Raw genomic sequence first — 24,316 nt, 5'->3', positions numbered from 1 at the left:
AGAGAGGTCCCATATTATGGAGGGAGACCCCATGGAGAGTGCACACCAGCTTCACTCATTAATGGCGGGATGTTGAGCTGCGGAACCACGGAGGTCTGCGCCCAAGATGTGCAAGCCCACAGACGCTCAGGATCTGTGAACGGATTCTCTTTTGCTTCTCTTTCTCTACTATTGGGGGCACCGGGTAAAGCCATTAGCAATTCTTTACTTGCCTTTATAACTGGCAAAATTTCAAAGATATTGTGCATATCATTTACTCTGGACAATGAAGATGGTGCTTCCTGAACACTTTTGGGTGGATTTTGGGCTGCTGATCTCAAAACATCTTAGATACAACCTGTTTTGTAATTTCCTGTCATATTTTTAAAGTCTACTTCAAGCAGACAAAACCATGAACTGCAGCAGGTCGTTGAAAATCATTTTCTGTATTTGCACTTGGACTCCTTCCCTGCTGATCTTGATGCAGTCAGTGAAATGTTTCAACAGACATTGAAACCATGAGAAAGCAATATCAGGGCAACTGGAATCCATCAATGCCAGCCGACTACTGGATACTGGCATAAGAGGCATCAGATGCTGAGTACAAACTAAAATCAGCAGTAAAACATTTTTAGATCAGTTGAACGAACACAATGTATCAGCATCATTATGCGATTAAACAAGGTAAATTCAATCAAAGTTAATTTAATGTTTCTCCAACCTCCTACATGATGTAGCAAATCTCAAATCATCTGAGAATTCAGCTTGAAGTTGACTATAATAATCCCATTTTTTTCCAGGAAGCAAACCTTCCAAAAAAAAAAAAAAAAAATTGCCGTCCAGTTTCTTTTTCTATTACATGTCAATAAAGTGAACCTTTGAAAGTTTTGAAATAGGAATAAAAGTGGCAGAGTTCCCACCCTTCAGAGGTTGGTGGGGATGTGAAAAAGCAGCCAAAGAAAGTGATCGAGATGGGGACGGGTTCATGGCTAGGAAGGGTTTGTAGGGATATGGGTTAAATGCAAGCCAATGGGATGAACTCAAGGTGGCACCTGGGAAGACCATGGAGTTCGGGCTGAATGGCCTTTTCCTTTCAACTCCACAGGCACTCACCATGAGGGGAAGGAAGGAGCTGCCATCCATGGTCTTTAATTCATCATACCCAGCAATGTTCAAGAACGTAGGTGCCAAATCTATATTGAGTACAGGCTCCTGCAAAAATCAGACCAACAGATGCAATTCAGCTCATTACTCTACAATTACACACATGCTAAAAGATCTAATGCAATCCCAGTCAGCCACACAATAGCACCTCAAACAGTTTATTCATCTCGAGTGTTCTTGGGCATTTGTTAAAAGTTTATTACCACATGACTACATATACAACCAGATGCACAACAGTTCTCTGGACCATAGTGCCCACACACACAAAGCATAAAATTGCATATACAGTAGTCTCCCCCTTATCCGCGGGGGATATGTTCAGATGCCCGAAACTGCAGATAGTACTAAACCCTACACACAACAGTCGATCTGATCACCGAGACAGCTACCAAGTGACTAACAGGCAGGTAGCATACACCGCGTGGATACAAAGGGATAAAGGGATAAATCACATCCAAGGAGGGACAGCACAAGATTTCAACACGCCAGTCAATTCAAAACTTATGAATTGTTTATTTCTGGAATTCCCGTTAACATTTTCAGGCCACAGTTGACTCCGAGTAACAAACACTGAGGAAAGTGGAGAGTTTTGCAGTGGACACAACACTTGGGCCAAAGGGTCTGAACTGTGCTGTAGATTTACATTCCATACATACAGATACAATTTAAAATAAATACAAATATTTGCAATTATTTACTGCTCATTAATCTCATAGACCCAATATCATTCATACTCAGCAATGGGACACTTAAAAGTCATAAAGCCTACAAGTTGATGTCTCTTTTAAGCAATGTTTCCTGCAATTCAATGATTCGGCAATGAACCCCTGACTCAAGTCACTTGGCAGTAGGTTTGAGTGAACCACTGGAAGTGAATACGCACCTTTACATTCTGTTTGGGTTTGATGCCTGGCCCACGGACCAGCAAGGGCACTCTGATGTCAAACTCATAAAGCTGCCTCTTGTCCATGGGCAGAGAGAATTGTCCTGCAGACAAAACCCAGCATTAGTGCTCCCTTGTCCAGAGGTCACTGCCTCTGCACCGCAGAGATCAGAACTGAACCCCTCGCCGATCATTCCACCACACCAAGCAACCGCAGGTGAGCTCGCATTCATGGTCACATTGACGACGACACTTTTTGTAATCATCGTTTTACAATTCCCAGTTCTATCCATCGTCATCACAATATGGAACAAAGGAAATCTTGTAAACAGAGACACAAACCCAGTTAAGTTACTTACTGAACTCCCTCTGCCCTTACCCTAGTATACAGGCACGTAATCAATGTTAATGACCAACATCCCTTGGTGAAGTTTGGAATCACTTGCCATTTTGTTGACAGAGTATTCAAAAGCAGATCTGTGATTCATGCATTTAGTGCTCAAAAGGAGAGGCTAAATAAATTCTGCCATCCTGAGGAGAACCTTAACATTTGTACATCATGGATTTGTTCCAACTCAGAAACACGTCCTTGCTTTTGGTAGTACCAGTCTCAGGTACTGAATCTTGGTGATATTCATTTCTTTGATACTTTAGCAGCAGCCTTGGTGGTTCTTTCTTAGAAGATTGCACCTATGGCCAGTCCATCTCACGTCAGGGACAGTAATGCAACCCAGAGGTGGATATTCTAATGGAATTATGAAGAAAGCACGTCAGCACCTCACCCTTCCTCAGGAGTTGTGGCACAACTTTGGAAACCCTGGCAAATTTCTCCAGAAGTGTGGTGGAAAGTGTTACCGATCAGTTGCATCACAGTCTGTTATGGGAACACCAACACCCTCCCCCCCCCCAACCCCGAGCGTAAAGCCCTGCAAAAGGCAGCGTTCACAGCCCATCACAGGCAAAACCTTCCCCACCATCGAGAACATATCTACAGGGAACGCTGCCATCGGAGAGCAGCAGCAATCATCAAGGATCCACAACACCCAGTACATGCTCGGATCTTGTTGCTACCATCAGGAAAAAGGTATCGGTGCCACAAGACTCACACCACCAGGTTTAGGAACAGCTGCTCCCCCTCAACAACAAACTCATTCAGGGACTCATTTAAAGACACTTTATTGATTTTTTTTTCCCCTCTCTGGATTGCAGTTTGCTTAAATGTCTTTGTTTACATGAGCATGTAGAGTATCTTTTTTTTTTTTTAAAAAAAAACTCTACCAATTAGTGGCAATTAATTCTGCCTTGCCTGCAAGGAAAAGGAATCTCACAGTTATATGTACTCAGACAATAAATTTAAAAATTCAGAAGAAACTCTCCACACACACTGTCTTATTTAGAACTGTCAACCACAGCAGCATCTCTTGACTTTACAAAATCGGGGTAACCTTCGCACTTCTTGCCAGAATGACACTCATTCTCCTCCTCTGGTGCCAAATTCTACAAGAGATTCTCACTTTTCATTGCAAGTATCAAATGCACAAAGATAGAAGATTTAACAAAATCATTAATGCAGAGTTTTGGAACCAAACTGTAGCTCTTGCCCAAAATAAGTGGAGCAAGAGCATCTTTACCAACCTGTGTGATAGCCATTGTCGGACGTATAGAAGATGTAGGTGTTGTCCAGTTCCTTCACTTCCTTCAATTTATTGATCACCTTCTCCACCAGGTCATCCACAGACAGTAGAGTCTGCCACCTACACAGAACAGGATAAAATTAAACCACTTGCGGGAAATCAAGTTCGCAGCCGTCTCCATGCTACAAGGGTCAGTGGACAGCCTGAAGCAGCAACCTGCAGGTCAGACAGTGACAGAGGCTGCTCGCCTTGTCAACCAACCGAGCCGGCATTCTCAAATCATTGTCTGACCCGCTGGGAAAACAGTGACAGAAGCTGCCAGCTTGCAAAGATATCAATCAGATCGAAAGAGTGCAGAGAAAATTTACAAGCATTGGGCAGGCAACCACTGGAAGACACAAGCTAAAGGTGAAAGGAGAAATCTTTTAGGGGAACATCACAGCGCGTCAAGAGGGTGTGGAATGAGCTGCCAGCTGAAGCAGTGAATGCGGGCTCAATTTTGTAATTTAATAAAAATTTGGTAGGTACATGGAGGACCTAGGCAGAATAATAGTTCAGCCCAGCACTATAGCATTAGTTCTGTGCTGTAGTGTTCTGTTGTTCAATGGTTCTAACTGAAAGGTCAGAGTCAGTCGAGATCGGAGTAGTACGAAATGGTTGGGCAGATGCTGGAGAATGATACAGCACAGGACGTCACAGGACGTCAAGGACTCTTGTGAGTGCAGTCATCTGGCATCCGATTAGTCATCCCACTCTAACCTGCTAGGAGGTCAGAAGAGGGAGTCATTGGGAAAGTCATCATTGTGTGGGGGAGAAATGGTGCAATGGAGCAAAAATGGGATGTGACCTTGAGAAAAGATGGGTTCAGTGAGGTGTGATTAACTACAGAATCAGTACGAACAGCAACTGTCCAAAAAAATAAAATGGTAATGATTAGTTGTCCTGGATCATAGTCTGGAAGGCAGTAGCTGAGAGAGACCTGGCTAGCTTTCATTCCAGAGAAGCACAGTTAGCGCCATGCCATTACGGTCCCAGTGACCAGGGTTTGAATCTAGCACTGCCTGCAAGGATCGTTCTCCCCATGTCTGCATGTGTTTCCACCAGATGCAGAAGTTTCCTCCCACCCTTCAAAACAGTTGTAGGTTAATGGGGGCACTTGGGCAGCACAGGCTGGAAGGGCCCATTACAGTGCTGTATTTCTAAATTTAAAATTCAAGTTTCTGCTCTATTGCCGCCAGTCTGACCCTGATTAAATAAACCAGAGAACAGATCTGCATAATCCACAATAGACTCAGATTTCAAAAAGCAAGAGCAGAGTACCGTTGTCTGTAAATGAAGTCCAAGTATTTGATGGAAGTGCTCTTCATTGGGGTTTGAGCCTGTCGGATCAGCCAGTGCTTATTCTATGGCAAAGAGAATGCAAACCATTTCAAGCAGGAGAGGAAACCTGGTAGCAGTTACATCTTATCCAAATTCCCAGCCCAGCAACAGTAATCCTTCATCCCGAACCCTTGGGGGACAGTGTGTTCTGAATTTTGGATTTTTCCAGATTTCAGAACAAAAGCCCTAGATTTAAGCCCACCCGAACAGTGCTGCCATATTCACCCCTTTCCAGTCGCGCTGCCATCTCTCCCCTCCCCACCCGAGACATGCTGCCGTCTCTCTCTCTCTTCCCCCCCTTCTGGATTTTAGATGTCCTGATAAAGGACTGTGTACCTGCCTTGGGCTGACCTTTCAACTCAATTTATTACAACAGCAGTCACAAGTCAACAAAACTCAGAGGAATTAGCTCAATTATAACATTAGTTCTGAAGTAACCAGTTAGCATGGAACTGGAGAAAGAAAAGATCTGCACCTGCTGGAATTATGAGCAGGCAAATAATTGCTGAAAGAAATCAGGACGAAATAATTTTAAAGAAACTTTTATAAAGTATTGATAATGGGTCCTGACCCAAACAGTGACATAAAAACTGTGCTCAGCCAGTCTCACAATGTCCATAGCAGGTAAAGATATCCCGTTTTACTAATACTTGCTTTATGAAAATTCACTTTTACAAAGAAAACCCCTGTTCACTATCCAAAAGAAATGTGAATGGGTTTTTGCTTTTATGAAAATACACCTTCAATAGTAGCAAATGGGTCTCCACTTTACACCATTTCAGCTTATGAAAGGTTTCATAAAGCGGCGTGTAAAATGTCTGCAGACTTTACCTCCCATAGACACTACGGGATGGGCCCAATTCCTCCAGCATTGACTGTGATTTTACTACAAGCGCAGCATCTGCAAACTTCAGTGTTTCATTCTAAAACGTTGTCTGACAATTTTAACCCAATGGATGCTGTCTGGATCCACAGTTCCTCCCACAATTCTGTAGCTGCTTTCAGGTGGCTCAAAGCCCGACTGTAAAGCCGCACAGAATACTCCTGTGCAGCCGTCAGGTGGCCATTTGAAACCGGAAAAGCCAGCCAGGAAGGTTACTTACATAACCCTCTCTGAGGTGTAACTATTCTGCTCGGAGTATCGATTGTGGCAGCTGAAAGTGGCCGGGCTACCGGGGGTCGGGCCGATGACGTCGCAGCGATGTCGTCAGCCATCAACTCCTGAGACAAGGAAGCCAGACTAAAGTAGAATTAAAATTTTATTTTGCACCCTCTACCGCTGCCGGTCTCCCCCAGTCCCCCTCTCCCCCCCCCACAATCACCCTCGTTCGCCCGACTGCCACAGCCGTTTCCCCCCTGCCCACCTTCTCCCATCCAACTCCCACTGCTGGTCTCACCCCCACCCCACACCCGAAGTGGCAGTGGGAGTCAGGCAGGCGAGGGGGTTGGGGGGAAGGGAGACCGGCAGCAGGAGTCGGGCAGGCAGGGGGGGGGGGGGGGAAAGAAAAAGAGTCCAGCAGCAGGAGTCAAGTCATGCCTGAGTTGTTTGTCAGGCATGCCTTGACGCACTGCTATGACGCAAGGTCAGCATGGACGGGATTAGGCACCTGTCCAAAGTAGCCAGCTTTCGCTGCTAGGTGGCTAGCAGTCAGCTGGCACGTTTAGGTGCCAGAAAGCTGTCCATTCCATGGCCACCTAAACATGCCAGCTGAACTTCTCTAACCACCCCTGCAGGTACCTAATCTTCTATCAGAACACCTGAAAGCGACTTTTAATAACACGAGCATTCTGTTGGCTTCTTCTGCCATCTATTGGCAATTATTTTAATTGCGTATACCCAGCTCACAAATTCTCTTAAAGACTAGTCAGCAGGCCAAGAACAGATGCAGTATTGACACATCGGAAGCATTATTTCCAACACTGATGTCGATCCATTCCCTTCTTAGCCTAGGAAAGATCATCCTGTTCCAATTTTACTGATTATTCCATTAAATCCCTGCTAAATTCTTTGAGCAGATCCATAAAAATGTCCCTTCAGATCCCAATTCCACCTGTCCAACTTATGAGCCCAGAGGAGCCCAAAACCCAGCAGCAAGAAATTCACCAAGACGAATAATTACTTAAACAAATTACTATTAATTTAACCCTCTTCTAATTCTAAGTGCACATGTATGTAATGTGCGAGTAAGTTCAGAAAAGTTATTTAATTCACAGTCCAATCTCACTTCTCACTCCTCCAAGTTCACTGGCATCAGGCAATTCTTATACTGTGCACAGAATTTAACATTTATAAAGTTCACCAGGCTTTGGTGCTTGAAAGGTAAATGGTTACTGCTCAGGAAGGTTCTTGTCGGTTTTCAGAGAGAGATTTGTTGTTCGCTGGACACAAATTGATTCCTTCTAATCAGACGCGTCAGTGTCTTGCTGAAGAAACTTGCCACCTTCGGGTTTTTCAGATGATGACCTCTTTCTTTCAGGTGATCAGAGTCCCTTTTTGTTTCCCTTATTTCATGTGTAAATTATACAGTCAGCCATCTCCTCCTGTATGGACCACATGGGCTTTGACCAGGCTGAACTAAGAACTCACAACCAGTCATCAAAATGGGGTTTTTCCACAAGCCTGCCAGCTTGTCCTGTTCCAGTCCCACCTGCTGCTGCGGAAATGTAGGACTGAAGGCACAGACAACCACATGACTCCCTTAGAACAGCCAGCTTCACTCAGACTGCGGCACCAGACCCAATCTTCTGAATTTGTTCATCTGTTGCCTTCCAAAATAATAATCCATTACTCCTCAGCATGTCCAATTAATACCTACTTGTAAAGTTCTTATAGGCCTTCTTCAAAGTTTTTGCAAAGGCAACCACAGTCTGAACTGTCTGGCTTGAGCAGAGCTCTGACATTTTAAATGAGATCAGTGTTGTAGTGTTTGTGACCTACACTAAAAAAAACCTGATACAATTCATCTCTTTTTAAAACATATCTACACAAAATATAACATAATCCATCACAAACTCACCTTCCCATGGACATTGAAGCTTCCATTACGAGGAGCCTTGATTCTGATGTAGGACTTGCTGTACCTGGGAGCAGCCATCCAGGGTGAGTGACAGGCAGGGGTAGCCAGCATCATGAAGAATGGAGCATACTTCTTCCTGGATTCCAAAAATTCCATGGAGCGGTTTCCCTGTGGCAAAGTGCAGTGACGATCAGGCAAAGGCTGCACAAATCCAACACCCCGACCTCAATGCACTTCAAAAATCAGAGAAAGCCACCCTTTCCCCAAAAGTAAAATGTCATGTTTACGTATTAAAGAACCTCACGCAGAAAGGAGGGGGGGGCGGGTTCCCAGATTTTTCTTGATTGCAGCTACTAATGACTCATGTTGCTTGTTCCATTTGTAGTTTAAGAATTAAATTACAATGAATTCATTTACAATGAAGAGTGACATCCCTGATGGTTCATCAGTGGTTATTTCAATTCACAGATGTGACAGAATTCAGAATAGCTTTGTCTTACTATTAGATCAGTCAGATAATCCTTTTGGTAGTCATCACCATGCCTTTCCATAGCACCATTGACAGATAATGTGTAGTTGTAGTACTTTGAATTTCCCACCTGCAAAAAGGAAAAGCTCACCTTGAGATCAGTTTACAGAATTAACCAATCCACTGTCAATGGAGAATGTCACCTGAAGGATCCCAGGTAACAGCCAAGAAGCATGAAAGGTGTCAAGCTGCTATCACATTAAAGTGCTGGAGGAACTCAGCAAGTCACAGGGTCCAGAGGAGGTATTATCTTTACCAAGGTATGAGCGAAAAGCAGGCAGGTGTCTGAAAAAAAAAGTAAGGGAGGAGGGAAGACAGAGCAGCACAGGCCAACAGGCAAAGGGCTCTAATTGGATATGGAGAGGAAAAGTGAGAATTGATATGGGGGGGTGGGGGGGAGACAGGAGCTAACAGTAACCAGTCGATGTTAATGCCATCGGGTGCTTGGGTGGAAACAAGGTGTCGTTCCTCCAATTTTCAGGCGGTATTATTAGTCTGGCAGTGCACGAGACCATGGACAGACATGCTGGCATGGGAATGGGGTGTGGAATTAAAGTGGACGGTCCCTGGGGCATCACCGCTATTTCAGCAGGCAGAGCAAAGGTACTCAGCGAAGCTCTCTCCCAGTCTGTGCCCAATCCCTCCGACGTAGAGGAGGCCACAACTGGAGCACCAGATGGAGTAGATGACTCCTGCAGGCTTGCGAGTGTTGCCTCATCTGGAAGCTGTTAGTGAACTTGGCGGTGGTGGGGGGGGTGGGGGGGGAAGGAAAGAGAAACTCAAGGAAACAACACATTGGATCCAAACCAAAATGGCAGAAGAGCTCAGATAGTCCTGCAGCAAAGGGAAACCATGAGATGGGGTTGCAGGTCAGTGGCTCTTCATCAGAACTGGTGGGGGTTTACAGGACCACAGCAGAGCTTGGTAGGGTAGGGACAGACAGTAAGGTGCAAATCTTAACTATGCAAGGTATTTTAATGAAAAGGGGCATCAGCACAGCAATGGGAAACGAGAGAGAAGTGTAGCCTCTGTTTGTTTCAGAAGGTTGCAAAGTGCCCAGATGGACAATGGATTGCCAGGACTTGGAGATTTAAGCAATTGGGAGAGGTTGACTCGGGGTTGATGCCTTCGAGTGCAAGAAGGATGAGCTATTGAAATCGTAAGAGGAAACAAGCAGTCAAATACAGTCTTTTGTTCAGAAGAGGGGAGGGAAAGAAAAGAGAACCAGAGGTCATGGATTTAAGGTGGGGGAAGATTTAATAGAAACCAGAGGGTTATATTTTTAATGCACAGAGGGTGGTGGATGTACGGAAGAGAAAGTTGAGGCAGGTACTATCGCAATGTTGACAAAACATAAATAGATGGAATGGGTTGGGAGGGATTTGGGTCAAAGAAAGGCAGGTGGAACTGGTGTTGGTGGGTCATTTTTGATCAGTTGGGCCAAAGGGTCTGTTTCCACACTTGATGACTGTCTCTACGAGATTCTGTTCTCTGTTGACCCTTGCTACAGGAGTGGAGGGGGCTGCAGGCAGGTCAGAATGGGAATAGGGTGGAGAATTAAAGGCAGTTCTGGATTACCCCTGTGGACCTAGTGCAGCTCCTTCACAAAGTGATCACCTGATCTGCTTAGGAGTTCCTCCAACGCAGAAGAAGCCACGTGGTCCATTCCATTAATCCAGTGAACTGGAGTCAGTGGGTAACTGCTTCACCTGGAATGACTGGGTCTCTCAATGGTGGGAAAGGAAGAGGCGAGAGATCAGGTGTTGCCCTGCCTGTGGCTGCAAAAGAAGATTTCATGGAATCGGCAAGGGAAGCAGACCCAGTGATGTTTAGAGAAAGGGGAGGGGAAATGGTGGGATCCCGTTGCCAAGAATAAGGCACTGGATGAGTCTGGTGGTGTGGAAGTCAAGCACTGGGGACCCCTTGTTTGGTGCTGGGGAGAAGGTGGGGAAAGCAGAGGGATGACAGACGAGAGGACAATTGGAAGGCATCATCAGTGCAAAAAAAACTTAACAGTGACAAGAAACAGGCCGGGAGGAGGAGGGAATAGAGTTCTTGGGGCGAGACAATGTATAGACAAAGCTGTCAATTGCAAGAAAATATTGGCAGTTTTTATCTCATGATCTACCAGAATTGTTGTCTGCAGAAGGTGCGCAAAATCACCGAGGATTCCTTCCACCCCACACACAGCATCTTCCAGCTGCTCCAGTCGGGGAAGAGATACAGGAGGATCAGAGCCAGCACCACCAGGCTGTGGAACAGCTTGTTCCCAAGGGCAGTAAGAATGCTGAATGACCAAAGAAACTGCTCACACTGACCATCCAAGACACTCATATTCATGAATTTTATGTCTGCATGTTTTTCACCGAGGATCGAGAACGCTGTTTTGTCTGGTTGTATTTGTGCAATCGGTTGACCATAAACAGGACTTGAACTTGAAACAGGAATATGTAACAGGGTGGTGAAAATAAACACCTCTGGTCAAACATACAATCGGAGTCTTTGAATAACCAACACCATACACCAACACATTCTATAAACTGGATTTAATTTATATATCAATTTGTTTTCCCAAAACAATGATTACCAAGGCAAGCACTGGCTCCTTTTCTGTAAAGGAGAAAGTTAATTTCCCTCCATTGTCTCAGTTGAAAACCTACCCAATTCAGTCAGCATTGGTAACTTTTAATTTTGTTTTTTTTTGCCGTGGTTCTCAACCTTTTTCTTTCCACTCACATCCCACTTTAAGTAATCCCTATGCCATCAGTGCTAGATGATTAGTAAAGCATTACTTAAAATATGTGAATGGGAAGGGAAGGTTGAGAATCACTGCTCTAGACCCAATTGTTACTGAAATATTAGCTTGAGAAAAATTGTCATTGTCCCATTTCCTTTAGAGTTATGAAACCGTGAACATAACGAGTCAATGAGGGACGATTAAAACAGTGGGTAATCGTAGGATTGGGTCGGCATCTGTTATCAATCACACACCAACGTCAAAAAAATTGCCTGCATAAAGGTCAGACAATTCTTGGAATGATAATGGAAAACTTAGCTTCACTAGATATTTAACCTTGAAGCTCATAGCATTTAATAAATGATGGGGGAAATCACAGCAGAGGGAAGAATCAAACTTGGAGAAAATGTTTTGATGAGAAAGAAGAGAGGCAATGTTGGAGAGATTGAGCTAGGTCCATGCTTGAAGGGCAAAAGAAATCCGCATTTATAGTACTTAGAGACTTCCGATGAGTTCTGCTCAAAAGCACATCACTTACCAGTGTGTGCCAGTGATCCCAGCCCATGGGTACATGGGCTGTGCCACCAACCTTTGGGTTCCCATACTGTCAGGAAACAAAAGGAAACATCACAACGAGTAACCGAAAAACACAGCAGGAAATACAAAACCACCACTTACCCAGCAATTGGTTCACATAATAAACCACATGGTCACTACTTACCACCACCCACCCCTGCCAAAAATAAAAATAAAAAGTAGCTCAGTTCCCCCATTCTGACCCTCCAAGTAGAAATGAATTGCTCCATCATGGACAGTCATTCTTTTAGACGCAAGAGGGGATGGGGCTGTTACTATGCTGTTTGCCTAAAGTACAATTTTAAAACTTAAAAGGTTGAAGTGCCATCAGGAAGGAAGTATTGGTGCCACAAGACTCGTCCCACCAGGTTCAGGAACAGCTGCTACTCGTCCACCATCAGACTCAACAGCAAATTCATTCAGGGACTCATTTCAGGACTCTTTTGATTTATTTTCTCTGTATTACAGTTTGTTTACATTTCTTTATTTGTCCAAATGTGTAGATCGAGTCAGTTTTTTTTTGCATTGCCAATAAGTGGTCATTCTGCCTTGCCCGCAGGAAAAAGAATCTCAGGGATGTACGTGATGCTTTGTCTGTACTCTGACAATAGATCTAAATGAACGGAACCATGGCTGACAATCCACATTACCTGATTGAGGTATTTCCCTGCGTAAAACGTCTGGTAGCCTCTCTTCTTCAGGTGGACGGAGAAGACCTGTGGCTCCATGACCTTCTGCCACTGGGCACTGCTACAGTTTCCACTCAGGGAGTTGTTCCGCACCAGATGATTGTGTGGGTATTTCCCGGTTAAGATGGCGCTGCGGCTCGGGCAGCACAGTGGGGTGGCCACAAACTGAAACAGAAGCGAACACAGCTCAGCTCGGGGTGGGGGGGGGGGTCAAAAGCAGAGACACCATCCGCACCAAAACAATTCAAGAGCGCCTACCTCATCCAGTGGCCTCCAATTTGCAGCAAGGCCTTGTGAAAGGTACAAGGGGCACTGTGCGCCAAAATTAGCCAAGAATCCCAATAATCAAGACAATTCAAGCTCTCTTTTATAGACATTTGTAGATTGGGAACAATTGAATGCAGTTCTCAAGGGGCACACATTTGAAACATGGGGCGGGAGGTGGTCATGAAAGTAGAGCAAGAAGAACACATATCAATGAACTTATTTGGAGGTCTGAAGGAATACTCCGTCCCTCCACCAGTAATCTCAATACAGCAAAGCCATAGAAGTAACTGCTGCTATTTTTGTCTTCGCTTCCCACTTCCATGTAACGAGCCCATTCTCCACAAACTGCACTGGGAGTAGATGAACAGAACCCACAGAGTCATTATGTGTAGGAGGATAACTATGTCTCTCTGGTGAGACCACACTGAGTGTTGTGTTCAGATCTGGTCGCCTCATTACAGGAAAGGGTGCAGAGGAGATTTACCAGGATGATGGCTGGATTAGAAAATGTCTTGCAAGGCAACTTTAGCAGAGCTGGGACTTTTCTCTTTGGAGCAAAGGAGGACAAGACTCTGAGGTCTATAAGATTCTGAGAGGCATAGAAAAGGTGGACAGCCAGTGCCATTTTTCCCCAGGGCATGAATAGCAAACACCAGGGAACATCTCTACAGAGAGAAGGGAGGAAGGTTTAGGGGAGATGTCAGGGTTTTTTTTCCCCCTTACGCACGGAGAGTTGTGGGTGCCTGCAAAGGGTGGTGGTGGAGGCCAAAACATTTAAGGGCATTTATGAGGTAGGAAGGGTTTACATTTTTTTTTAAAAAAAGGAATATATAGGTCAGCAAAGGGCTGAAGGGCCTGTACTTCTCTATGCTCTGTGTTCTATAAAAAACTAGACCAGTTGTTGTATCTCTATACACCCAAGTGGTGAATGCACATCTGTGTATGTGTACATAGTGGTCCAGGAAAACTGTTCATCCACTTGCAATATGTACAGACAAGTTATAATAAATTTGAACTCCAACTAGTTCCCATTGACCCAGCTTTACAGCAGGTTTACGTCAGTATGCAAACATTCAGTGCCATTTCAGATCAGATCAGAAGTCAGAGTTTACCTCTCACGACAAGCCAGTGTGCGGTGTGAACCAAGCCGTGAAATTTGCTGCAACGAGTTCTGCTTACCGCATTAGTGAACGTAACTCCTGCATCGCCAATTAAAGCTTGCGTCTTCTTCAGTGGGGTCTGAAATAAGGGAACACCACACAGTCAAGGACCATGTCCAAGTACAAATTATGCAGTTTCAGAATTTGTTCTAAACTGGGATGTGAGCTGGACAGCAACTGAGAATTCCAACAATGAAGATCAATCATTTAAATTCGCTTGTGAACATGACATTTCAGTATACCAGTGGGCATCATCAACAGAATGAAGATTTCTGCTGTCTTAACAAGTTTAAGCAAACTGCATCAACTCTAACCACTAAGACTGCTACTGCTATAGAGCAGTTAACACTTGAATTCTGGTCAAAAAAAACACAATAAATAGTTTTTTTTTTAAAAAATACCACAGAATCCAGTCTCTTAGCATTGCTTGTAGATTATTTTACTCCGTGGTTCTCAGCTTTTTTCTTTCCTCTCACATCCCACTTTAAGTAATCCCTGTGCCATCAGGGCTCTGTGATTAGTAAGGGAATGCTTAAAGTGGGATGTAAGTGGAAAGAAAAAGTTTGAAAACCACTGTTTTAATTGTCCTTAATTGACTCGTTATATGCACGGTTTCAGAACTCCAAAGGAAATGGGCCAATGACAATTTTTCTCAAGCTAATACTTCAGTAACAATCGGGTCTAGAGCAGTAATTCTCAACCTTCCCTTCCCACTCACATCCCAGCTTAAGGAAATCCCTTACTAAGCACAGAGCACAGATGGCACAGGGATTGCTTAAAGTGGTATGTGAGTGGAAAGAAAAAGGTTGAGTACCTCTGAAACACAACATTCTTTTAACTTCAAGACCTTCCAAAGTAATTTTAGGAGAAACTGAGAGAAAAAGAGGGGAAAGAAGGAGAAATTGAGAGAAAAAGAGGGGAAAGAAGGAGAAATTGAGAGAAAAAGGGGGGAAGAAAGATTCACAGGACAGTTGCAAGACTATTGCAGTGGTCCGACCTGGTTTCTATAATAACCTGCTCCAATGGACTTTGATGTCTCTTCGCACTTGATCCTATGATGCAGTCAGAAGCAAATGCAGAGAGTACAAACAAATTACACAGGAGTCCTGGAGGCAAACACCAGGTTTCCAGAAAGAGGGGGATCATCTCAGTGAAGAAAAGAAATCCATATCCTGGTATATTCAGAGGCACTGAAGGAGGCAGGAGATATAGATCAGCCATTCTCAACCTTTTTTAAGCTATGGTCCCCCAGGACTCTGCACAAAGTTTATGGGCCCCCTTGCCTGTGAAGCAATCAAGTTTTGGTTTCTTCCGTAACTCTACTACCCACTGCATAAAAACAAAGAATATTTATGTTTCGGGAGGTGAAAAGTGCTGTGGCCTCCTAGATAAACCCTGAGAATGGCTGGTGCAGATAATCAGTGTGGTGATATGTAATTACACCACTAGGTCACCAGGGGTCATCCCAGTGACCTTGTATGTAAAGCAATCCAGAGCTACAGTCTAGCTTTCCAGGTTCATCCTGCAGAGACAAGACCTCTTCGTGTACATATTAGTTTATTAAAGCTAATACTTATACTCACACTGCTGGTGTGGTTATTGTCAGTACAATCAGGGGTTTCATTAATGCCACACTGCAAATACAGAAACTTGCCGACATTTATAGGTTTCAAAACAGAGCACAAATGGAGAGTGCTATAGATACCGAAAGGCCACACTAGATGGGAGCAGAATTAAACCATTCAGCCCATCAAGTCTGCTGCACCATTTGAATCATGACTGTATATTCTTCATTTCAACTCCCATTCTCCCCATAACCTTCGATGCCCCTACGAATCAAGACCCTATTAAATTAATCCACATTAAATCTACTCAATTACTTTTGTAATCTGATTTGCCATGAAGGTAGAAATGTTGATTAATGAGGTAATTTATCACTAATAAGAATTCAGTTTTTTTTGGCCAAACAGCTTCTTTCTTGGATTTAGATTTCTTGGGTTTAGATTTTCCTTTTTTTTAAAATAACAAAATATCAATACAATATAATCTTTTGGATTAAAATGTGGGGTGCCTTGGATGAAATAAAATGATTTAAGTATATCCCTATGTACTCTAGTTTTGGATGTGAAAGTTCAATATTAATATAAATATTGAAAATATGACTAGGCCTCCACACTCACCTGTGGCAACTAACTCCACAGATTTGCCACCGTCTGACATTTCTCCTCATCTGTTCTAAATGAGATTTTGCCCTCTGGTCCTAGACTCTCCCAATACTGGGGACATCTTTTCCATGTCCACTCTATCCAGTTCTTTTAAAGTCCTCCTCCCCTTCTAAACCCCTAGCAAGTACAGGCCCAGAGGCATCAAACCTTATCCCCAGGACCATTCCCATAACCCTCAAGACCTTCTCCAACATCCTTTGACAGGAGCCCAAAACTGTTCCCAAACGTGAGCTTCCACTGTCCAAAACCCTCAGCATTATATCCTTGCTTTTATATTCTAAGCCTCTCAAATGAATGCCAACTTTTTATTTGCCTTCCTTACTCCCAATTCAACCTACAGGGTCACCTTTAGGGAATTCTGCACAAGGATTCTCAAGTCCCTTCGGACCACCACTTTCTGAATTCTCTCCCCATTTAGAAGATAGTCTACTTCTTCATTCCTTCTACCAAAGCGCACGACTATATAGTTCCTTACACTGTGTTCAATCTGCCACTTCTTTGCCCAATCTCCCAAGTCCCTCTGCAGGTTCAGTGGATCATCAAAATTAATCGCCTCTTATCCATGTACTGCCCATCCATTCCTTCAGCTAAATTATTTACATAGAATGTGTAAATTAGCAGACTCCACACCAACTCCTGCCTTAATCAGTATTGGAACCTTGTTCAATACGGATACAGATGGTAACCACAGTTAATCAGAACTGCTCTCAAGTTCCACAAACATCAGAGGATCTCATCAAACGTGCACCCTCTGCATCAAGAGCCAGGATGCCCAGTCTGTGAAGAATGGGTAAGCACTTTGGACTGAGAGGAGGAAAATCCTCCCACTCAGTATTGAGCTGGTCATATTACCTGCTGCAAAGCTGTTGCCAGCCAGCTCATTGGATACATACACAAGGGAATGAGATGAGGCCCTATTGGCTATGAGATCAAGGGTTGTGAAGAGTAAGCCTTCAGTTGCTCCAATTTTCTATGTTCCACAAGTGAGAAGGGAACAAACATTTAATCGGCAGAATGAAATTTCCATTAAATAATTCAATTTGCAATACCAGAGCGCAACTTATGTCACCCAATGCTCTGGTCAACACTGACCTGGTTTGCTCTGGCCCAACAACCAAAACCCAGGGAACATTTCCACACACCCCCAAATCCTCCTCTTCACATTAAATGTGACTGAAAAATAACAAGTACAAAGTAAGCATCTGCACATAATGAGGACAAGATTTCCTACTTTAAGCAAGTGGCCTTGGAAGTTCAGTGTCACAATGAACATCAAGAACTGTTGTGCATTACACCTCCCCGGCCCTGGTAATTTGGACAACGAAGTTTGCGCTTCCTGAACACTTTTGGGTGCATTTTATGGATTTTGGACTGCTGATCACAAAAAAAATCACCTTAACTTTTTCCCCAACATGCACAGTTTTTATTTTTGTGGTTTTCTGTCATATTCTAAGTCTACTAGTATATTGCCCACAAAGCAAGCTGCTTTGGTCAGTCCCAGCATGCTCAGTGCAGTTGCTATCCCACTGTTTTCTGAGGACAGAAAATGCTTGGAAGGCATTTAAAGATGTTGAGAATTTTCTTGGCAACTGCAGAGCACCAAACTCCATCCAGTGGTTGTCAAAATACTTCAAGCATACAAAACCATAGAGTATTTCTGCATTCGAACTTGGACTTGGACTTCTTTCTAGATGATCTTGATGCAGTTAGTGACGAACACGGTGAAAAGTTTCACCAGAACATTGCGACCATGGAAAAGTGGCATCAGGGCAACTGGAATCCATCAATGCTGGCCACAAGAGGCATCAGATGTTGAGTACAAATGAAAATCAGCCACATTTTTAGTTCAGTTGAACTCGCACAGTGTCAGCGATTATTATCATTATGTAATTAAACATGCTAAATTCAATAAAAGTTCATTTAAGGTTTCTCCAACTTCCTACGTGATACAGCAAATCTGAAATTATCTTTGTGTTCAGCTTGAAGTGAACATCAGAATTCCCTTCCCCCCACCCCCCATCAAGCAAACCTTTGGAGGAAAAAAAAATTGTTATCCAATGATATCAGTGCAGATTGTGTGGATCCACACGAGTCTCTCAACTCCAAACGCTGAAGGGACATCAGTGATGTGTCATTCAATACTACTCACATGGTTGCAGTCCATGGCCGGCAGGACACAGGTGGCTGCATTTCATTCAGATACTGGGGAATAGGACACACCTTTTATCTCTCATCAGCACCAGCCTCGTGGGAGAGAGCTTTGCAAGGAGAACCAACCCCATCCAAGCAATCTCACATTCACAATTCGGTCAAGTCTGCAATTTCTTTTGATACATTTATCACAATTGTGGTTTGCGCTGGACTAGAGTTTGAACAGCGCCCAATTTAGGGCAGTAAATTCTGGGGAGAAGACAAGTTTGTTGTCATATATCTAGACGCTGAAATTTCTGCATTTTGCAATCAAAAACTATAATGGAAAACTAATTGAATTAAGATATAATAAATGAGAAACATTTACAGTAATTCTTGTGCACAAACAGGAACATAATAATCCCTTTGTGCTCTTGGAACGGTTTAGCATTCCAAGAGCCTGATAAGTGTTAGAAAGAAACTGTTCTTGAACAGAGTACTGGTGGTCTTTAGGCTTCTGCACCTTCTGCCCAAGGGTGGCAGCGAAAAGAGGTTGTGACCAGGGTGATGGGGGTCCTGTATGATGTCAGCTGCCTTCTTGAGACAGTTCCTCACATAGTTAGGAGGTTGAAGCTTTTGACAGACATGGCTGTGGTTGCTACCTTCTGCTTTCCTGGACTCTTGAACTCCCAAACCAGCCTGCGAAGCAACCAGTTGGTGTACTTTCTGTAGTAAATCTGTGTAGTTTGAGGGATTCTATAGTGACACGCCAAATCTCCTCAGAAAGTAGAGGTGTTGGTGTGCCTTCTGAGAGATTGCCTCATGGGGGTGGATCCAAGTACCCATAGCACAGTGGTCTGAAAACCAGGGGTCGTGAGTTCAATCCTTGCTGGGGCCTCATTTCTGTAAGGGGCACTTGACAAAGTGGTGACTCTACCTTACGGTTGACAAAATTAAAGAATTTCTTGCAGGTTACATTCCAAAAGTAGTATTACATGACAATACTAGAACATTTGCCTGAACAGAGTTTCCCCAACATTTTTGTTTATTCCACATGTTCATTAGAACTCTAGTTTACTGCATCACACAAACCAGTTTTGAAAAATAAACGCAGAATAGTAATTATGTAGAGATTGTGTTAACAGGAGGGATGAGAAATAGTGACTCATTTAAGACTCTACTAAAAATAAATGCATTCCATTTCAGTATCAACATCAAGCATTCCTATTTGAGGGGAAGTCACATGGAGTAGTGGCTGGTCAGGTGGAAACAGCCCTCTCCAGAGAAAAGAAAAAAAGTGTGAAAAAACAGAGCTCAATAAACATAGAATACAGGAAGAGAAAGATAAAGTTAGAGAGAAGAAACAGAAGATGGCACCCAAAAGAGAAAAAGTAAGAACAGAAAAGTTATTCCCCAAAATCACTGGGGAAGAAAGAAGGCCTTACCTGCACATTGGAGCAGAGAGGCACCGTGGAGAGGAGCAGCCAATCTCCGGTGTTGGTGAGTCCCCAGAGGAGCAGTGTCCTCCTGACTGGCGGACTTCAAAAATTCATCTCAGAAGAAGAGTTGCGCATGCACAGTGTTCAAGTAAAAGAAAAGGTTAATGCTGACAGGAGGGGGCCTCAGCTGCGGAGCAGCCAGATGAGAGACGCCCAGTACCGGGGTGTTTGGCTGGGGGAAATAAACAAGAAAAGAAGAGTGGTGAGAAAGAATGAAGGGCTGGAAGAGGGTGAGCTGCAGCAGGGAGCCCAGCAAGGATTATAGAAGCAGCTCACCAGAGAAGGATGAAGATACAAAGAGAAGATGACACATACATAGATACAGACACAGAAGAAGAAGGAGGAAGAAGACCAAGAATTTCAAAGGAAAGAAGGTGGTAAAATAGAAGGACAAAGTTTAGATAAAGCCTTTTTCAAAGAACAAATGAGGTAATTAAAAGAATGGCTATCTTTAGAATTTAGTTCAATCCAAAGAAAAATTAAAAGAGCTGAAGACAGAATGCAAAGCTTAGAGTTGGTCATGACTGAAAAAGGGAAAAGAGTAGAAAACGTGGAGGAATGAGAAGCTGCGGCAGAAATGGAGATAAATGATTTAAGAGGGAAGTTGGAAGAGAGCAAAAAAAATTAAAGAGACAAGATTTATTGACACAAAAAATTGACGAATTGGAAAACTACAGTAGGCGAAACAACATAAAAATAGTTGGCCTGAAAGAAGGATCAGATAATGAAGGAATTTATAAAAGGATAGATCCCAAAGGTGCTGGGAATGACAGATTCACATGAAGAAATAGAAATTGAAAGAGCGCATAGAGCACTAGTACCGAAACCGCCACCACATCAAAAACAGAGATCCATATTGGTAAAATTTCTAAGATATATGACAAGAGAGAACATACTGGAGCAGGCAAGAAAGAAGGTTAGAGAAGACAATAAGTTGTTGGAATACAAGGGACAATTTTTTTTTTTTTTTTTTTTAAACCCAGACACAAGCTTCGAACTTTTAAAGAAGAGGAAGGAATTCAACATGGTGAAAACAATCTTATGGAAGGGTATAACTTTATATCAGGACATCCAGCAGTACTCAAAGTATTCATTCCTGGGGAACAGAATAGACTGTTATCGGACCCAAAGAAAGCCCAAGAATTTGGTGAACATTTGTAGGACAGGAGAAGAGAGGAGGAGAAGTGACAAGAAGGATGACCGGCAGAAAATATACAAAAATATGTAAAAATATAAAGATAATGTATATATAAAAATTTAAAGATGGATAAGAGAAGGGGAAGAAAAAAAAGAGAGCTTTGTTATAAGTATAGGAAAATAGTATTCTCTGGGGGGGCCTGGGGGTGGGAGAATAATGGTCACTGCAAAATCAGTTGACGCTTGCGAGCAAGTTCGCAAACCGAATGGAAAGGGGAGTTGTGGTTGCCGTCAAGGGGCAGAAGGCAATCCAAGGAGGGGAGGTTCATTTGGGGTTAAAGGGTTATTGCTTGTGGGGATTGTTGGGGTATTTCATGTCTTAAATGCATTGTCATATATTGAGATTAAAAGGGAATATATAACCAAGTTTAAGTGTATCCCATTGGGAAAAAAAATATCACATATAATTTAAAAGACAAAGTTACAAAGATTGAAAAAACCTGGGAACATAACAGAAAGAGCAGGCCTCAGACCACCACTGCCTAAAATGATAGAATGAGGTGGAGGATTAACATGTGGCTGAAGGGGTGGAGTAAGGGGCAGGGTTTTAAGTTTCTGGATAACTGGGACCTTTTTTGGGGGAGATGTGACCTGTACAGTAAGGACGGGTTACACTTAAATCCCAGGGGGACCAGAATCCTGGCAGAGGTATTTGCTAGGGCTACTCAGGATCCTTTAAACTAGAATGGTTGTGGGGAGGGAACAAAATAGTACAGAGCAGTAAGGAGAAGGTTAGAATGCAAACAAAGAGTGTTTGTAGTAAGTATTTGAATATGGATGGGCAGGTGATAGAGAAGGGAAATGCTCTGGAAGAAGATGAAGGGCAATTGGCAGGAAAAGTAAATAATGTTATTAAAGATGAGGGAAAACAGGGATTAAAAATTGGGAAATCTCTGAAATTCATATATTTTAATACCAGGAGTATTGTAAAAAAGGTGGATGAGCTGAAGGTGTGGATTGATACTTGGAAGTATGATGTGGTAGCGATTAGTGAGACATGGTTGCAGGAGGGATGTGATTGGCAACTGAATATCCCTGGGTTTCGTTGTTTTAGGTGGGATAGAGTCGGAGGGGCAAGAGGAGGTGGGGTTGCATTGCTTGTCAGGGAAAATATTACAGCGGTGCCTAGGAAGGATAGATTAGAGGGCACATCCACGGAAGCTATTTGGGTGGAACTGAGGAGTAGGAAAGGAGAGGTTACACTTGTAGGGGTGTATTATAGACCACCCGGAGGGGACCGAGACCTAGAGGAGCAAATCTGTAGGGAGATAGTAGATATTTGTGATAAGCACAGGGTTGTAATTATGGGAGATTTTAATTTTCCACATATAGATTGCGAAACAGATTCTGTGAAACGACTGGATGGGTTAGAGTTTGTGAAATGTGTGCAAGATAGTTTTTTACAACAATATGTAGAGGTGCCAACCAGAGAGGGAGCAGTGTTAGATCTACTGTTGGCAAATGGGATGGGTCAAGTGACGGAGGTTAGTGTTGGCGAGCACTTCAGGTCCAGTGATCATAATGCCATCAGCTTCAATGTCATTATGGAAAGAGAGAAGTCAGGGCCAAGGGTTGAGGTTTTTGATTGGGGAAAAGCTAGATTTGAGGAGATGCGAAAGGACTTGCAGGGTGTGGATTGGGACAATTTGTTTTATGGGCAGGATGTAGTAGAGAGATGGAAATCTTTTAAAGATCAGATTTTGAGAGTGGAAAAGCTTTATGTTCCTGTTAGGTTAAAAGGAGGGGCAAAAGGTTTGAGAGAGCCGTGGTTTTCAAGGAATATTGGAAACTTGGTTCGAAGAAAAAGGGAGGCATACATTAGATACAAGAAGCATGGAGTTAAGGGGATGTTTGAAAGATACATTGAATGTAAGAGGAATCTTAAGAGAGGAATTAGGAAAGCTAAAAGAAGGTACGAGGAAACTATGGCAAGCAGGGTGAAAACTAATCCAAAAGAGTTCTACAAATATGTTAATGGTAAAAGGAAAGCTAGAGACAAAATTGGTCCCTTAGAGAATCAGAGCGGAAAACTGTGTGTGGAGCCTAGAGAAATGGGGGAGATATTGAACAGTTTCTTTTCTTCGGTATTCACTAAGGAGAAGGATATTGGGAGATGTGAGATAAAAAAAGCAAATTGGGTAAATATGGGGAATATAGAGATTACAAAAGATGTAGTTTTAGGTCTTTTGAAGAATATAAAGGTGGATAAGTCTCCTGGACCAGACGGGATCTTCCCCAGGACATTGAGAGAAGTGAAGGAGGAAATAGCAGAGGCTCTGGCGGTAATTTTCCAAATGTCATTAGATATGGGGATAGTGCCGGAGGATTGGCGCATTGCGCATGTGGTTCCGTTATTTAAAAAGGGTTCAAGGAGGAAGCCTGGCAACTATCGTCCTGTAAGTTTGACGTCTGTGGTAGGTAAATTAATGGAGAAAATTCTTAGAGATAGTACTTATAAACATCTGGATAGACAGGGTCTGATCAGGAGCACTCAACATGGATTTGTGGGAGGAAGGTTATGTTTGACCAATCTGATTGAATTTTTTGAAGAGGTGACTAGGAATGAGGATGAGGGTTGCGCAGTGGATGTTGTCTATATGGACTTCAGTAAGGCCTTTGATAAGGTACCACATGGAAGGTTAGTTAAGAAGGTGCAGTCTTTAGGTATAAATTTTGAGATAGTCAAATGGATTGAACATTGGCTGAAAGGGAGAGGCCAGAGAGTGGTAGTGGATAATTGTCTGTCAGGTTGGAGGCCGGTGACCAGTGGTGTGCCTCAAGGATCTGTATTGTTGTTCGTTATATACATTAATGATCTAGATGATGGGGTGGTAAATTGGATTAGTAAATATGCAGACGATACTGAGATAGGTGGAATAGTGGATAATGAAGAAGGTTTTCAAGGATTGCAGAGGGATGTGGGCTGCTTTGAAAAGTGGGCTGAAAAATGGCAGATGGAATTTAATGCTGATAAGTGTGTGGTGCTTCATTTTGGTAAGAAGAATCAGAACAGGACATATGTGGTAAATGGGAGAGCATTGATGAATACAGAAGAGCAGAAAGATTTAGGAGTAACGGTACATCGTTCCCTGAAGGTAGAAACTCACGTGAATAGGGTGGTGAAGAAGGCTTTTAGTATACTGGCCTTTATCAATCATTGCATGGAATATAGGAGTTGGGAGGTGATGTTGAGACTGTATAAGACCTTGGTGCGGCCTAATTTGGAGTTCTGTGTTCAATTCTGGTCGCC

The 24,316-nt window shown here is 43.2% G+C and overlaps 1 protein-coding gene across 1 annotated transcript in view; it reads right to left on the bottom strand.

Moving 5' to 3' along the window:
* Window positions 1-24,316, bottom strand: part of gnsb (glucosamine (N-acetyl)-6-sulfatase (Sanfilippo disease IIID), b) — a 40,776-nt gene that overhangs the window by 6,135 nt on the left and 10,325 nt on the right. The window contains exons 2-10 of the mRNA XM_069917898.1: window positions 14,035-14,094; window positions 12,550-12,753; window positions 11,862-11,927; window positions 8,558-8,656; window positions 8,058-8,225; window positions 4,981-5,063; window positions 3,662-3,780; window positions 2,027-2,130; window positions 1,093-1,191 (exon numbers count right to left, since the gene is read on the bottom strand). Of these exons, the coding sequence (XP_069773999.1) occupies window positions 1,093-1,191; window positions 2,027-2,130; window positions 3,662-3,780; window positions 4,981-5,063; window positions 8,058-8,225; window positions 8,558-8,656; window positions 11,862-11,927; window positions 12,550-12,753; window positions 14,035-14,094 (1,002 nt within the window). The remainder of the gene's footprint in view (window positions 1-1,092; window positions 1,192-2,026; window positions 2,131-3,661; window positions 3,781-4,980; window positions 5,064-8,057; window positions 8,226-8,557; window positions 8,657-11,861; window positions 11,928-12,549; window positions 12,754-14,034; window positions 14,095-24,316) is intronic.

The sequence above is a fragment of the Narcine bancroftii genome, chromosome 2, assembly GCF_036971445.1.
Source record: "Narcine bancroftii isolate sNarBan1 chromosome 2, sNarBan1.hap1, whole genome shotgun sequence".
In the NCBI taxonomy this organism is placed as follows: Eukaryota; Metazoa; Chordata; class Chondrichthyes; order Torpediniformes; family Narcinidae; genus Narcine; species Narcine bancroftii.
Note: the sequence above shows the minus strand (reverse complement) of the source record. Positions and strands in the feature narration are given on the sequence as shown.